The 18347-nt window shown below is 37.5% G+C and overlaps 2 protein-coding genes across 4 annotated transcripts in view; one reads left to right on the top strand and one right to left on the bottom strand.

The window, feature by feature from the left end:
- Positions 1-174: 174 nt before the first annotated feature.
- ak6 (adenylate kinase 6) lies at positions 175-13355 on the bottom strand. Its single transcript, XM_062417396.1, has 6 exons — positions 13240-13355; positions 13085-13160; positions 12481-12573; positions 11259-11317; positions 2997-3142; positions 175-811 (listed from the first exon to the last, which is right to left on the bottom strand). Exons 2-6 carry the CDS (start codon positions 13119-13121, stop codon positions 622-624), a joined length of 525 nt encoding a protein of 174 aa, XP_062273380.1. The 5' UTR covers positions 13122-13160; positions 13240-13355; the 3' UTR covers positions 175-621.
- A 30-nt stretch (positions 13356-13385) lies between these two features.
- Positions 13386-18347, top strand: part of rad17 (RAD17 checkpoint clamp loader component) — a 40155-nt gene continuing 35193 nt past the window's right edge. Inside the window, exons 1-3 of one of the 3 annotated variants that reach the window (XM_062417390.1) lie at positions 13386-13423; positions 13980-14075; positions 14507-14737. In XM_062417390.1, the coding sequence (XP_062273374.1) occupies positions 14034-14075; positions 14507-14737 (273 nt within the window). In that variant the 5' untranslated portion in view covers positions 13386-13423; positions 13980-14033. The other 2 variants (XM_062417389.1, XM_062417391.1) reach the window with 2 other exon arrangements.

The raw sequence follows: 18347 nt of genomic DNA, 5'->3' as shown, positions 1-18347 counted from the left end.
GAGCAATGATTACAGTGAGGAAAACTTCTTTCACTGTTCATATTGACACCTGACAGTTGTCTTAAGACACACTTCAAAAATCATGACCGTATCATTTAACAGTAGACTCTTGGTCTTACCAAGAGTCTACTAAGAGTCTACAGCCAAGAGTAACATTTGTTTGGAGAAGTTTAATGTTGTTATTACTGGTACTTAACATGTTGTCAACACTGTTGAAAGGAGATGTAATACCTTGGGAAAATGCTGTTTCCCAGTTTTTTTTTGTTGTTTTTTTTAAATCACATGAATGCAGCAGTACATGAGTACATGATTGATTTGACTTGATACTAGTTGCACTAATAAAAAATAAAATGTTTTACCCTGAAAGATATGCATGTTTTAGGCTGATGCCAGAAGCTTCTAGTGCTTGCTACTGTGTTCTATGCCTTTCAACTACTTAAGAGTCCAACCATTTCAGAGTGAGCAGAACCAAAAGAAAAACAGCCAAGTGAAGAAATCATCATTGAATCAATCTTCATGGTGGCAAAATCTATGGCAATATAAGCAGGTTGAAAAAGACTGAGGAATCATCTTCAGTTGTCCGAATTTCTATGCGACAGTCCTGCTACAGGAGTCCAGGATCTAGTTATGGTCCTTCATCCATTGCTCAGTCCACTGCGCTATCTGCTCCAGGTTATGTTCCAGGTCCTCAGGACTATTGCTGGGGAGCTGGTGGACAATCTCCTCTCTGTAGGCCTCCATGGCCTCCTCGAGGATGGTCTGGAAGATTTCACACTGTACATTATCCTGCAGTTTCTTCCCTGTGTAGCCCCTGTCAGTCACACAGGAGAAGATAGACAGTGACAAGTATGAATTACTTTTCACATCAAGTATGGTGTTTTTATGATTTAGTGATAATAGTATAAGTGTAAAAAGACAAACTAAACTTATCATTAATGTTAGACAACAGTAGTGAAGTAAACAGGGATTTATAAAGCAATACAGTCTGAACTTTCTATGCATGTATGTTCTGTTATACATAATTGGAATACTTATGCATTTCATTTACATAATATAAACTGTAAAAATGTAGTACCATAAAACAGTGAATCCTTGCCACCTTTAATGTTTACATTTAATGTGTTTAAACTCTACAATCTTGTTTTGTTTGGAACATAAAAAAATATGTACTGACTACGCTGGGTATCGTGGCCAATTTCCTAAATCGATTCGATTTCCATTCATAAGGTTCAGAATCGATTAATCGATTCGATTCAATTCAATCTGCTCTTAAATAATGAAAATGGCTCAACTGTGTTACAAAATACAAATGTACTTTATTTTTTCTCTTCACATTAAACAACAGGTTTTAAGTGCAAACTTTTAAATGGGACAGTTTAAATTTGAGCTGTAAACAAAACTGTCTCAAGTCTCAAAAGTGCAATATTGAAATTAGAAAGGAATTGCAAGAGACAGTGTTTGAACTACAACATTCCATCACTGCACATTACATTAAGGCATTGTTTATTAAAGTAACCCCTGACGTTGTATCTGTTTGTTTCCCTATGTTCATATTACTACTGCTGTTTCAAAACATATTGCTTCTGTAAATGATGCCAACCAATAAAGCTGTATTAAAAAAAAGAAAAAAACTTCATGGGGAAAAATCTATCTCATGCCCTATGAATCGATAACGCGTAATTTAAATGAAATCGATCCAAAATCGATTAAATCGTTTTTTTTTACCCAGCCCTAGTGCTGACAACTGAATGTTTTTGTACTTTTATTTGCAGAAAAATATATTGTAGGAATCACATTAAATATCTTTTCATTCTTAGAAAAGAAAGTTAACAACTGTGCCAGCATGTTTTTGTGAAACATTGAAAGAAGGCTGTTTTACACAGCCCTAAAGTATCAGAGATGTCATTTTGATTCTCTTAATGTATTGAACAAATTTGTGGTCATGCTAGATGTGTAGATTAGGGGTTGACCGATATTGTTTTTTGGGGGATGATACCAAAAATGATTTACTAGTAATATAGGTAATCAGTTTTTCTTGATTAAGAGCTAATATATATTTGAAATAAAAATATTGGTGTCAAAATTTAGAATACACAATTATGCTACATTTATTACAGCAAAACAGCTTTTAATTCCTTTAGTTTCAATTATTTATACTTCCCCTCACATAGTTTCAAATAAATAACTGTCCAAATAAGTTAAACTCTCCAATATTTCACAAAAATGCAAAGATGAAAAAATATACACATATATATATATATATATATATATATATATACACACATATAAATATATACATATACACATATATGTGTATATATATATACATATATATACATATATGTGTATATTTATATATACATATATACACATATATATACACATATATATACACATATATATATACATATATATATACACATATAAATATATACATATATATATACACATATAAATGTATACATATATGTGTATATATATACATATATATACATATATGTGTATATATATACATATATATACATATATGTGTATATATATACATATATACATATATACACATATACACATATATATACACATATATATACACACATATACATATATATATACATATATATATAGTTGTATGTGTATATATATATGCACATGTATATATATATATACTCAACCCACAACTACTAGCAACATTATTGAGATTGATCAATCTCAATAATATATATATATATATATATATATATATATATATATATATATATATATATATTCCTACGTTATATATATATATATATATATATATATATATATATATATATATATATATATATACACACACACACACACACACACACACATATATATATATATGTGTGTATATATATATATACACAGACACACACATGTATATACATATATATGTATATATACACATATATATGTATACATATACACACACACACAAGTTCAGTATACTTGACAAATGAGATAGAAGTTACCTGCTTTCTAGTCGTGTGTACAGCTGGGTGTTGTCCGTGCGGAGGACAAAGACAATGTGGAACCAGCGTTCAGGGAACAGGTCACAGCCATGATAGTCAATAATCATACCACCATCTACCATCTTCTCATCCAACTCGTCCACCACCTGTATGATCACAATATTTACATTTAAAATCCAGCCCCTCTTAAATCAATCTGTAGTAGGGCTGTGCAATATGATAATATACAATATATCATGTGACAATGAAAAACGTCTATCTAGGGGAGGGCGATATGGCAAAAATATCATGTCACGATTGTTTCAGGCAGGATCACAACCCACGATCTCATGATTATTTTTCATGTTGGTTTACTATTTAGCAAATTATTGAACAGTGCTCAAGAAAATATGATTGCCTATCACATAAAACAATTAATTTGTCTTAGGTTAGGGGCTAAAAACCTGTACCACTGAAAGACTCACATAAAATTATGTTAAAACACAAACAATTCCATAAATAAACAAGAGCAGGTAAGCAAAGCTACATCAAAAAGTAGTGACAGTCTGGCGTGTCAAATCCAACAGAGTTGGAGTTCAGAACCCTACCGTTCAGCCAGTTCAGGTTTCAAGTACCTCGGTGTCAATATAAATCACATCTGCCCCTAGCACTGTCAGGCAAGGTATAATCAATAAAAACTAGTGCAGTGCCTGTGCAAAATCTGTTTTTGCGTGTGTTTTTACTATATCATTGGTTTGATGTGTTTGAATGCTCATTGTTACAATTACACAACACATTATGTGCATGGTAGAAAACAAATATTGATACTGACATACAATAAATATGGAAAATTGAACTACATGGTTGCATACAAATTAGAGTAATGGGGGAAGATTCAGGGGGAGGTTTGGAGCAGGTAGCTACTACTTTTGGAGGGGGAAGGGCAATTAGAGTGGCAAGACGTTATTTGTGCTTATTTCAATCATACATTTCTTATTTCTTATCCAAACAACGTCAAACGTGTCACTGCACTGACTCGTGACCCTAGCACGAAACCTGCCAAGTTTGAAATGAGTCGGAACGAACAGTTCGAGAGGTATGGTAATAACAGAGAAACACAGAGACAGACAGACGTACCTGTAGCTTAATACATAGCTTATTGAATAAATTGATATAGAAGTCAAACCATTTTGTGGAATGATGCATCATCATATAAAATTTGCAACGATGTGACTCAAAAACAGTCTCTGGTAGCCTGCCTATAAGTGACATCACGTTCTGTCTGCCACTTGTTGTCTGTAGCTAGTGGTGCTTTGCATGTGTGGGATTCTGAAACGTCCTTAAATTTGGGACCAGTAGGCCTACCACTCGTTTCAATTTGAGACTTTGCAGTCGGAATTGTTGGTTGTTTATTCTGTCTAAAGACAATCCAAAGTAGCCTGGGCTATTCGAAGCGTTTTCAGTCTCAAGTGTATTTCACATCTCTAACTCAGGTCCTGTGCTGTGCTCAGTGTGTGAGAGGGGGGGTGGCCAGCGGCTAGAGCGGCAACAGCAAATGTCTGCTTGTTTTACCAATATATTTATCTATGTCTTTTACATTTCTTATCCAAACAATTTCAAACTTGGCACTGCACTTACTCGTGCCCGTAGCAAGACACCTGTCACGTTTGAAATCAATCGGATGAACGGTTCGAGAGATATGCGAATAACAGACAAACAGACACCTGGACAAACAGACAGACGTTACTATCATTTATAGATGGATGAATGTGCTCCGTACAGTCCTGTATGTGTACAGATGCTGACCCATCTTTTTACCAAAATCTTTTTTCTACTCTATTGACAAGGCTATCATGAACTTTAACTGGGATTGCTGGGGTATTTATCGTTTCAAGGGTTTTTTATTAGAGCACATCGAAATACATTTACAACTTTACAGTATACACCCATCTGTGTGCATAGAGTACAGGTCAAAGTGCACTTTTGTTTTCTTAGAACATAATAACTGAAAAAAACTGATAGAAAAGTGAAATGCAAAATACAAAGAAAGAAAAATAGCTAAGAATAAAAAAAAAAGTAAAAATACAGATACATAGATAGCCCTCCCCCCATCCTACCCAGTCTTACTCTTCCATCTGTTCACTATTTTGTTGATGTGAAGGGGATTATATCAATTACTGCTAGGAAGTGTGAGATAATGAGTAAGAGGAGACCACATTTTTTCAAAGTATGCAAGTTTATCCATAAGAGTATATGTTATTCTTTCTAAGTGGAGGGTGTTAGTAAGGTCATTGAGCCACATCTTTGTGGTGGGTACTGGGTAACTTTTTTGCAACAATAAGACTATAGGAGAGGAAACATCTTTGGAAGTTGCTTAACTTTACAACATCATCTGATGTTCCTAAAATAATAATGAATGGATCAGTTTCTAGCTGTATGTGAAGTATTTTAGATATTAAACTGAATATATTAAACCAATAGGGTCTTAACCTTGGGACATAGAACAAAGCTGTGGAGCAACGTGTCGTCTGCTGAGAGGCATCGGTCACATGTAGGAGAAATCTCAGGGTATATTCTATGTAACCTCTCCTTAGAATAATGAAGACGGTGTATGATTTTAAACTGGATTAAGCAGTGCCTAGCGTTATTAGAGCACTTATGGATGTGTTCTAAACTCTCTTCCCATAGAGCATCCGGGATCTCAGTGCCCATTTCTACCTCCCATTTTGTCTTTACTCAAGTGGAATTCACTGGATTGGTAGCTTGTAAGGTGTCATATATATAAGATATAGATTTTTCTGAGCAAGACATAGGCCGGAGGCATCTGTCAAGATGGGAGCCTTCGAAGGTCTCGAAATTTTGCAGATTCTTTACAGTTCTTACATAGTCTCGTATTTGCAAATACCTGAAGAAACTACTTCCAGGTAGATGGTATTTATTCTGTAACTGTGCAAAAGAAGCAAATATGCCTTTAATGTATAAATCTCCTATTGTATGGATGCCTGCCTTTTTCCAGAGACTAAAAGTATTGACCAGATTGGATGGTGGAAAGGTAGGGTTGCCAGTGACTGGTAGTGCATAAAATATGGGTTTAAAGTGTAACTTAATTTGTTTCCAAATGCGCACTGTACTGTGGATCATGACATTGGAATTGTATAAAGATTTTTCAATAGTGTAAGGTGCCAAAAGGATGGCCCCTATAGAATAAGGCTGGCATGCCTCCTGCTCCAATTTGGTGGAGTTACTGTGTCATCCAGCCAATATGCCATAATCTTGATTTGTGAAGCCCAATAATATGACAAAAAGTTTAGTGCCAAGCCCCCCTCCATCTTAGATTTGCAAAGGTGTTTCTTGCCAATTTTATGTGTTTTGTATTCCCACAAGAAAGGGAGTACAATCGAGTCTATTTTATTAAAGAGGGATTTGGTCAGAAACACTGGGATATTCTGAAATAAATATAATAGCTGGGGCAAATCATTCTAATAGCACTGACTCTGCCCAGTAATGATATCGGTATATTCGACTGTAATTTAGACAACAGTGGTGGGAAATTCTCCTTAAATAGAGACGAGTGGTGCCCTGTAGTTTGAATTCCTAAATATGTAAATTTCTCTGGAGATATGCTAAGAGGGAGGTTCTGTAACCAAGCATTACTTTGTACATGTACGGGCATCAGCTCGCTTTTGCTCCAATATATCCTATAGCCAGAGAAGGTCCAAATGAATTGATTTTATCGAATGTCTGCAGAATCGTGACTTGTGGTTGAGAGATAAATAACAAAACATCATCCGCATGTAATGACATTTTATTTATAGTTTTTTGTGTGTTATAGCAATGAATTAAAGGGTCTGAGCGGATACTCCCAGCAAGGGGTTCGATTGCTTAAGCAAAGATCAGGGGAGACGGGGTACCCCTGTCTCGTTCCTCTATATAGATTAAAACGAGGGGGATAGTATTTGATTCGTGAGTATTTGTGCACATGGGTTGTAATTAGGGATTTCCGATATTATCGGCCGATATTCACTTAAAAATGTAATATCGGTATCAGGTTTTTTATAACCGATATTTGTTCTGTAGGCTTCAGCATTTCCGAGCCTGCATGAACGCAGCATGGGACGTTTACCGGCGCACGCTTGATGACGTATAACAACAACACGCTAGACTCGTGGGTCTCTAACTGTGACTAACAAGTTCATAACGTCCACCGCCATGTACACGAACACACAAACAGAAGGTTTACCTCCTCGTTGTCATTTTCTCTGTTATGCTTTCCGCGAGTGGTCCCTGTGACGTCACAGTCAGAGTCCGGTGGGTCCTATCTGGGTCTTACTACTCTGCTATGGAAACACAACAGCTGAGAGGAGCGAGTGAGAGGACGTTCCTCTAAAGGTCCCGCCTCCAGAAACGGGGCTTATGTCTGTGGTTTGGAACTATTTCCAAGTGTTCTCTACGGATAGTAAATTTGTAATTTGCAATTACTGCAAAGCAGCATAATAAATATGGCAGTGCCATATTGGCACTTTTTTTCCATAACTTAAATTGAAGTTGTTCTCTTATTTTGCACAGACAGTGTTTACATTTGGAAAGCCATGTTGCATTTATGTATGCATCCAGTGGGTCCTCACAATAAAATGGCCATCAGGGATTGGGGTTTTATTGCTTTTGAGTGAAGAGACGGCCTTCCTCAATAGAAATTTCAGAGTTCAGCTGAGCTGACTCATTTTCATTTGCTGGGGTATTTATTAATGGGATATTTGTTTAATTTATGTGTGGGAGGTTGGTTCAAAAACATTGTGTAATTTAAAAACATTGCATAATTTAAACATTGTATAGTTTAAATATTTAATTATTGTTAAAAATGTAACATTAATGTTAAAATTCAGTTAATATTAAAATTCAGTAACCATTAAAAGGTATTAAAACTCATAACCTGATATAAAGCTGAAAAATGATGACAGTGAGTTCCTTTATTTGCACAATGAGTTACTTTATTTGCACTTAATGTTTAATTTAAGGGAAATAAGATACTTTGGGGGTTTTCAAATTTGCAAATGTGTAGATTTATTTCATGATTATTTTCAATAGAATATACGGTATTTATATTTTTCTTTGTTTACATGTTTTTTACTTAATGAAACGACAACTGAAATGACTAATGAAGCTAATGAGACTAATGAGATACAACATGCCATTCATTTGTCAACTAAAATGCACCTGCAAATAAAAGGAAAAAGGAAAAGCGGTTTGATTCATTGAGTGGATTCCAGTGAAACTCTGAGTAGATGGGTTATGTTTTTCAAGTGGAGAAGCTGCACAGAAACTAAAAGGGACTTATCAGCTTATCATTATAAGCTCATCATCTCTTCCTGCCCTTGTATATTAGTCTCTTTTAATTAGACCATCCTACTATTCTTCTAACCCAATTGTTCTTGCTACTCTTAGAATTTGGTCTCAATTTACAACTTTTTTTCAGTGGAAAAATAAGGAATTGAAATGTTTCAGAGACCTATATACTGATGATGGTGACCACATATGATCTGGCCCATTCAAATCTTTTCAGGTACTTTCAGATCCATCACTTTGTACAGAAACCCTTCATACCCCAACCTCCCCCGTAAGGCATTATGGGAGAGACTACTAGAAATGAAAACAACTCAAAAGGGGACTGACTTCTAATTTCTGATTATGACAATCATATTTTTTCTGGAAACAAACCTAAATGGGAAAAAAGAATTGGAGATTATTGGAGAGGATTTGTGGGTAAGTGCATTGATCAAGGTGAGCACCTCTACATCTTGTGCTAGATTGAGTCCAATTCAGTTTAAGATTATCCACAGGATGCCTTTTAGTAAAAAACAGGTTAGCTAAATGATTTACAGATCACGACTCAAGATGTGACCATTGTGGTTATCCAGAAGCAGACTTATTACACATGTTTGGGATTGTCCCAAATTTGGAGATTTCTGGTGCCATGTCTTTGGAAGTTCTGGAGATAAAAGTACAACCTTGCCCCTTCCTGGCGAGTGCCAGCAAAATCTACCCTGTATGGCACTAAAGAAAGGGACATTATTGCCTTCGCCACTCTTTTGGCACATCGTAGAATACTGCTGCATGGAAATCTCTTATCTTACCATCTCAGTCTGCCTGGCTAAAGGATGTGATGTTTTTCTTGAGTCTTGAAAAAAATTAAATACGCACACAGGGGATCGAAGGATCATCTTATTATGAAATGGCAACCCTTCATTTCACGTTTTAACAATCTGTCTGTGATGACACCTGAGTGAGACTCACCTGTCTGCTATATGTAATAATTTACCTGGTCCTCTGTCCATCCTGTCTAACTGATATCACACTGTAGTTTGTACACTGTAGCAGGGTGTACAGTACAGCTATTGTACCACACAACCCTACCTAACTGAATATGTATGCTACCTGGGTGGGTGGATGGATGGGTGAATGGGTTTTGTTTGTATATGGTTTGTTGTTGTTGTTTTTGTGTGTATTTTCTTTTGTGATGTGCTAAAAATGGGAAAAATGGAAGTACTAGATCTCTATGTTCTGTATGCCATAATATACACTTCCTTGAACAAAGTAGGTTTAAAAAAACAAAAGTAGTGACAGTCTAAACGGATATTGCAGTAAAACCAAACTAATTTCAGACCTGAAAGCAAATAGTTGATGTTGTATAGAAGCGTTGATAGTTTGCTCAATACAGCACACCGAGGTCTGTAGTACGAAGCTGGATTAACAAACCCTGGATATCTCTCCGTTACCTGGGTTGATTTACTCAGACATTCACAATCCTGATAAAACGGTAACTACGAAGCTGGTTATCAACTCGGTAATTCAACCCAGGTTTTCCAATCTTGATCAGTGCGCGTTCACATAAAAGGGTTAAAAGGTGTTTGCAGCGTCTGACCAATCACAAACATGGAGAAACCCTGCAGAGCAGCCTACTTTACCATGGAGGAGCAGACAATTATTCTTCACAAATATGAACAATTCAAACACGTCATCCAGGCCAAAAACAACACTGTTGCCGCAGCAAAAGCCAGGAAGGAATGCTGGCAGAACATTACCGACTCTGTTAATGCGTAAATTCGTGAGACAATATTAATTCATCGGACAATATAAACGGAGTCCAGACAGCACTCTGATCATTCAATTTCACTTTATTACAGCACAGAGCGCTTCCTCAGTGCCCTTCCTTTGGTTGTGACATTAAGTTAGTTTAATATTCAACATTCATTTGACATTCAAAATACAAAACTATTATGCGCTTCAACCATTTGAGTGAATGATGTCAAACCAACTGAATAACATGCAGAATAATATCCCTCATGTGCCTCAAGGATGATTTTTTAAATATATATTTTGGTCTCACGATCCGCGCACCAATGTGGACAGGATCTTCTATGATTGGGCCATTTTCCAAGACAACTAATTGGTCAGGAGGTGGTGCTTTTATACTCGTTGATCTCTTATCCAGAACATAACCTGCTCCAGAGCAGGTTAGCCGTTCAGCATAAGTTACCATGGTGATTTACCCCGGTAAGAAGTGAACCAGCGTCGTAGGACGGAAAACCCAGGATTAACCCTGAAGTTACCTCGATAAGAGAAAATCCAGCTTCGTAGTACAGGCCTCAGAGCTGATATCATGCTAGCTAGCACCATGACAGAAGTTAGTGCTACTAGTTAGCAGGAGAGCTAACAGCTAAACGATGGCGTTTAACTGCAGCCCAGCTGTCATGTTAGCATGTTGTGCAGCTGGTGAGGAAATTAAAACTGGAGATGCGATATGAGGCTCTTGCCATGTCAGTACTGTTATCGGTTAGCCGAGCTACAATGTGCACTGTACAACGATCCTAACGATTTCTCTGTAAAGGCAGATTGTGGAAACATTTTAATGGTTAGTTACTGATCAAACTGATCTAAACTCAGCTCACAAATGGACTTGCATGCAGTATATGGAGCAGCAGAGAAAATAAACAAATACAGCAGAGCCCCCTCTCTCAGAGATGTGAAGTGCATTAATGGTTAACACACTCTGTATGCATTATGGAAAACACAGGATCCTAAACCAATGGTTCTAAATCATACTCCATGGAACACAGTTGTTTCTGTTTTTGTACAGTACTGATAAGCATATTCATAGCTGATAATTATATCAGATTAAATTAAAGAGTACAGTCTGGACCATGTGAAAAGTGCCTTGAGATAACATTTGTTGTGATTTGGTACTATATAGATTGATTGATATTTTGCACGTGTGATATAACTCACCCTGTCCTCATCCAAGATTGGGCACTGGTACTCTTCATCATAGCCATCAAAAAGTTCTCCTAGGGAATGTGAGACACAATCAATAAAAATGTATCTGTATGTATCTGCATTTCCAATTTGTAGCTAATCGAAGAAAAAGTTCTCAGATACTTTAAGTAAAAGTATCAATAGAAATGCCTTCTGTATTGCCAGAACTGCCTATTACTCCTCATTAGTAGAGAAGAACAGAAACAGCCCGAGGTTCCTTTTCAGCACTTTGGCCAGGCTAAAGAGTCATAACTCTATTGATCCAGGTATTCCTGTAGGTCTCAGAAATAGTAATTTCATGAGCTTCTCTAATGATACAAATTCTAAAAGAGAAAGAAATCATCACCTCCTGCCCTCAACAGGCACTGCTTTAGCCCCAAACACAGCAACCTTTGCCACAGCTGTAAAACCTGATATATAATTAGACTGTTTTTCTCAAATTGACCTCCCTGAAATAACAATATCTATGTACTCGTCCTGTTAGATCTTAGTGCTGCTTTGAGACCATTGGCAATCACACCCTATTACAGAGACTGGAACATTTAATTGACATAGAGGGAACTGCATTATGTTGATTTAAATCTAATTCATCAGATTGATTTTGTTTTCTTCTATATGCTCCAAAGTTAGACATGGAGGTCCACAAGATTCTGTGCTTGGACCAATACTACTCACTTTATATGCACTTCCTTTAGGTACAATTATTTAGAAACACTCCATAATTTGTTAATATGTTATTGTGCTTCTCTGTGTGTCTCTGTCTCTTTCTCTATAGCCACACACTGATTTTTAAAAAATGCATTGTAATTGATAAGACCATCATTATGTTACTTTATGTCAATCTTGAATGTAATTAGATACTAAAGCTGTCAAATAACTCTAGTAGAGTAGAACGTACAATAATTACCTCTGAAATGTAGTGCAATGTAAATAACATAAAATAAAAATACAAGTACCATAAAATACAAGTACCATAAAATTGTACTGAAGTACAGTAGTTGAATAAATGTACTTAAATTCCACTGTTGGCAGCCCATTCAAACCCTAAGCGAAGACCTAAAACAAGGCAAGGAAATGATTGAAAATATTTTGCTTTCCAGCTGTGATTCAATAGATGGATTAAGCATGCTCCATCATCCAAAGCTTTTAAGTCAAATGAAATCTAACTATTATTTCCGATCAGAAGTCCGTTTACCTTCCCGAGCGAGGTCACCTATGTTAACATAGGTCAGCCCTGTCCGCTGGGCCAGCTCCTTTCCTAAAGTTGTCTTTCCTACACCTGGGGTTCCTGCAGAAGAGAGGAGAAAACATTCCATTCAAGAACCAGGACAGTCCATGTTACTTTGTTTGTTTTTAACAGCATAACTTTGGTCCCATTTTTAAGCAGTGCGCAGGATCCACACTAAACGGGTGCGTGCACACAAAAGTCGAAGATGGGATGTGTGAAAAAATAATCAGATTTATAAAACATTGCATATACGCGATAGTATAATATACATAAATATATGTAAGTAAAAAAAAAAAATGTTAACAGTAATTATGTTTACGGATATCGTGTACATCACAGTTTACTTATGTTTGGCAATAAATGGATATTGTGTACATTCATATCTAAAGCTATAACGTTATGCATCTAGGCATGCTGATGCATGGCGTTTTGTTTTACAGCTTTAATCCCGCAAAATGACTTTCAATGGCAGTTTGCAACAAGATACGACTGTAATGAGTTTCCTGATAGAAATAAAGGTACATTAACTATTAGAAAGACAGAGGTTGTGGCATAACTTTAACTACATCACCTGTTAACAGGATGTTTGGTCGTTTAGTCATCTTCATCGCCAGCTCGCAGTCACCACGTGTCCAGCTGACGGCTGCCTGAAAGATAAAGTGGTGCTTATTATCTCTCTGCGATTCACACCACCAACATCCCCAAGTCTACATGTTAGGAACAAACCTGAAGAAGACGAGGCTGGTAGCACGGAAGACTTCAATAGCTAACTGGATGTTTGCTATGACCCACCACACCAGCTCAGCCGAGACTTTAACAAACACTGACTGCAGTGAACTGGCGCTTCACGTCAGTTTTACGTCAATTGGGAGTCTGATTGCGGCACCTCAAGTCCCCGGAATTTAAATAGGTAAAAGTAAATGTGTAAACTTCACTTTGTCACATGGTTTAGTAGGTTGGTTCAACATCTAGAAACGCTACTCTCTCTTTCTCTCACGGTAACTCTTTAGACTCTGCTTCTGATATTTCAAATGTTCAAACGTGGTAAGTTTACACGGTCCGTAAACTTAGCCTTCTGACCTAACATTAGCTTAGCGTCACTTATCCCATTCTACCAGTCTGTAGTTATTACTTATAATTAGTTAATGTGAATGAAGTAATATCGCAGTATATAAGGCGATATATCTTAACGCCAGCAGCAGAGATGATAAAATATACTACAAATGACTTTTATCAAGTAATCGACAATCCAAAAAGTTCTCGGCTGCATGTTTGCGGATTGGGAACACCTGCACTAATTTACAAAGAAAAATAAGCTATCTAAATTAGAAATGATGCGCCATAAAACCTCAAATGGCCACCGACCCCAATTTTAATGTTAATCTGTTTACTAAGAGAACTACTGCTGTCTTCTGTAGCTACATCTAACAACATCATCACCAATGACTGTTTCTGCTGCTTTTCAGATTCCAAGTTCTTAACGGAACTGTTGCCCTCAATGTGAAGCACTACGCCTGAGGATGAACAAGCTTTCTCTGGGAGATCAAGCTCCTTCAAGCAAAGTGAGCCCTACATACCGTTTTTTAATCCAGGAGATACTGTAACTGCTGATGATATGACCCATTAGGAACATCATTTAGATGAAAACAAAAACACTGAAAATGTAATGCCTCACTTAAAAAAAACCTACCAGTTGTATTGTTCATAACCACTGATTGAAGTGTAAAGGCTTTTCTGAGGGGGGCACTGGAGGAGAAACCATAGGTTAATTAAGGGTCAGCAATATAGTTAACACTGGGATATCATCACCAGATATCATTGTAATGTCACCAGTAGTTGTTGAAGTATCCTGCTGCGATGGGCAGATGGATGGGCAGCTAGGTTCCATGCTCAGGCACCACTGCTAGTACTGTAATATGTAGTTGAATTTAAGGGTCAATGATGGTAAATATGTGAATTGGAGGTCTTCAGCCTGTTGACTGTTTTCTTGCAGGTGAACCGCTGGGTGAATCCATCCTTCATAGATTTGTCAGGGAAAAGCTTTTCTCCATCTGAAAGGACAAAGGACAGCCATGTTTTGTGCTCCAAGGCTAAGCCCAAGAGGCCCAGGAAAAGGAAAGGAGAGACTGATAGCTCAGACTCAAATTCGTCCTACCTGCCAAAAGAGACAGCCCCAAGGGACCAGGATGTGCCATGGGTGGATAGATACTTGCCCTGTTCTAAGGTCAGCATCATCACTGTCAATAATTGTTCTGATATCCATGAAAAACTTAATTGAATCCAAATGCCCACTCTCTAGACTTGCAGACTTCGGCCGTAAGTACTGTGAACTTTCTGAACAGCTCTATTGAGTTTTTTTTAACAGTTATGAGGAGATTGGTGTTTTATTTGTAATATCAAGCCTCACTATGTATTACAGGACATTTTCTGGACATTAGTTTGAGAAACCATTTATGAATAGAATGACAGATGTTTTTGGATAATCTTATAAATGAACTACCTGAAAAATCTATATTTATTTTTCATAATATTATTATAATAGTTGTATTATTAGTAGTATTACAACCTCATGCCTATATTGCTATAAATGATGGTTATACTTTTGAACAAAGACTTGAAAGCACCTGCAGGCATTATTAACAGTGTCATTTCCGGGAAGTCGGAATGTTTTGCTATCCAAATCCACATTTCATTAAGTCCACCAGGGGCCTCAAACTGTCTTTTTGCAGACTTAGGGTTAGTGTGCAGATTTCAGGCTTGGATGCAGACTATTGATGAAATGAGGTTTGATAAAGCACAGACTGAATTAAAGCTGCAAGCAGCGTTGGGCGGGACCTTGCACCCTTGCGCACGTCGGGCTGTGGCGAAGTGGAAAGGTTTCAGTCAGGGGCATTTAGATGCATTCAGACCCAGGCATTTATCGGACACTGCAATAAGTAGATACATTACACACACACACACACACACACACACACACACACACACACACACACACACACACACACACACACACTCACTCTTACCAGGTATCAACATACTCCTTATCAGGAATCTAGTTTTCTCCACTGGGTGGCACACTAAGACCACAAATGAATCTGGATGACTGCAGAGCACAAATGAGCCAGCTGAACACACACACACAGTCGTTGCCATGGTAGTTAACGACTGCAGAGCATGACAACAGAGCATGCACAGACAGAATGGAGATTCAGGATTGAATGGGAGAGGAACAGGGTGCACATGTCGGGCCACAGATCAAAAAGTATAAAAGATAGCCAGACCAAATTACACACATCTATAGATGAGACTTGTGGCTACATTTTGACGTTTGAATGGAGTCTGTAACTGAAAGTATGCAGGAATAATATATATATTTTGAAAAAACCTGAAAAATCGTCGAAAAAATCATACATTTAAAGGGCAAACTAAAGATCATTGTCTTGTTTTAAAATTATGTGCAACTTATTTTTCTGCACTTCATATCAAATAAGCCTATTCTCCAGAGCACAAATGTTGCTTGATGCAGCTTGAGTTTTACTTCTATTCAAGGTGCTAGCGTGCTGGTGGATGCGCACAAATGCACCTTTCTTTCCAAGCTGCAATTCAGGAAGAAACACAGTTGCTTGTTCAAGTTCATCAAATAAATAGTGTATCCCCAAGCAATTTTGGACATTTTTTGCTCTCACATTTTTACTCACTGTGGGTTAATTTTTCACTGCACATGCGTCCTGCACCTCTAGCGAGCAGTACAATCATGGTTACAACAAGTAGGAAGAACCCAAGATGTCTTATTGTGCAGTATAACACTGTGATAATGTAATAAATCACACAAAACAGAAGTTGAATTTCTTGTAGAAATTATTTTTTTAAAACAACAACAGGAATCTGTTACAATCTACTTCATAACAATGCAATACAAACTATTTACATTTTCCCTCTTCACCAATCATTTTTCAATTCTCTCTTTTTATTTTTTATACTAGTACAGCAAATGTGGCAAAATTGTTTAGTTTCCAACATCAGTGGGACATAAAAAGTGGGCATATGTGTATCTGTGGATGAATAAGTGGCAACTCAGCTTACTTGGACAGGGATTGAGAACACCAATACCTGCTTGTTCCCGCAATTCACTCGCATGTTGTTTTCTTTTCCTTTTTCGTGGCCTGAGGGATAGTTGCGCTTCATCTTGCCTACTGTTAGCAGTAAATATGAGCACGCTTTGTCAGGTGCGGACTTGGCGGTGGGCGGGGCCTTTTCGGATGCACGGGGCCCTACGCAGCCTGCATAGTCTGCGTATAGGCAGGACCGGTTCTGTATGCAGGTCATGTAAAGGGAACATTTTTACTGTACAATTGGCCCTGTCTGTTATACTATGTAAAGCAGCAGACCAGCACATAGCCTGCATAAGTCTCACTGTCTCATAGCACATTTCATCTCTGTGTGCCTCTGCACCTTACTAAGGGTGTCACGATTCTTCAAATCCTCGATTCGATTTCATTTTCGACTTTAAGGTCACGATACGATTCGATTCGATTCTCAATCTTTTTTGGGTCCTTTTTAGCACAGATGCCTATGCCATTTTTAGACTACTCATGAGTGATATAATCTCCATCAGTTGTTTGCAATGTATCACACTAAGGCCTTACTCTCAAAATTCTATAATTTATTAGCAATATAATGTAACAATTACTTGTTTCAGCAGTCAGTTGGAAACTTACTGTAAACAAAAGAATCATCTATTGGCCCTTTTGTAACTGCAGTGTGCACTCTTCAAATTAGATGATATCAAAGTTCACAATAAAACAAAAACTAAATTAAGACATCACTTAACAATTAAGTGTTTTAACTGTCCTAACAGTGTCCTAACTGTATCCTAACAGTAGCATCTCTGGTGCTACAAATACCATTATAGCGCTAGTTATTGCTTTAGTGCAGACTAAAACTGTCCCGGAAGTTCCGAGAGTCTCCCGCATATTTATAGCGGCTCCCTGATGCCCACAAATATATATATATATATGATTTATTTGTAGAAATTTCAATACAAGACTTAATGTACAACAGTCCTCACAGATAAGAAGTGAGAGGATTACATCACAGACAGGTAGATGGTGAGGATACACAATACAGCCCCCCACCCCCCTCCCCTCGCCTCCCCTTCCCAAATCAGACAGACAACTAAAGAAATTTGATACGCAGACAGAAAAAAAGAAAAAGAGAAAACAATAAAAACAAAACAGAACACAACAACAACTGGCTGTTAAATGCTTGCAGTGGCAGGTAATGTTGCAGAAACATATGCTTATGCTCATTCACACTATCCCATCTTCTCTGACCCATCAACTCTCTCACTCACAACTACTCACAGAGACATAGACACAAACACACGCATATCCACTTGCATTAATTGAGCAATGTAAAGACCATAAATAAGGAAACAAAAACAATACTTAATAACTTAAAAAAAAAATTTAAATAAAATTAGTAGTGCTGCATGCTGCTGATATGTGCTACCAATAAGGCTAGTTGAAACAGGACCTTGGTGTGTTGTTGGGGCGAATCAATCAATGGTGGCGGTATCTAGTTGAAGAGACCTGACGTGATCTAAGAGGGGTTCCCAGACCTTACAGAACTTAGTAAAGGTGCCACGCAAAGAGTACTTAATTTTTTCCAGTGTCAGAGGTCATCCGCATACAGGTACACTTTATGTTCGACGCCGCCCCTTGAGATACCTGTTATCTGACTGGACCTTAGGGCCACTGCCAATGGTTCAATGGCAATGGCGAACAAGAGTGGAGAGAGTGGACACCCCTGACGGGTCCCACGCTTGAGGGGGA

The sequence above is a fragment of the Scomber scombrus genome, chromosome 4 (assembly GCF_963691925.1).
Source record: "Scomber scombrus chromosome 4, fScoSco1.1, whole genome shotgun sequence".
Taxonomy (NCBI): domain Eukaryota; kingdom Metazoa; phylum Chordata; class Actinopteri; order Scombriformes; family Scombridae; genus Scomber; species Scomber scombrus.
The sequence above is the reverse complement of the archived record's forward strand: the minus strand, read 5'-3'. Positions and strand labels throughout refer to the sequence as shown.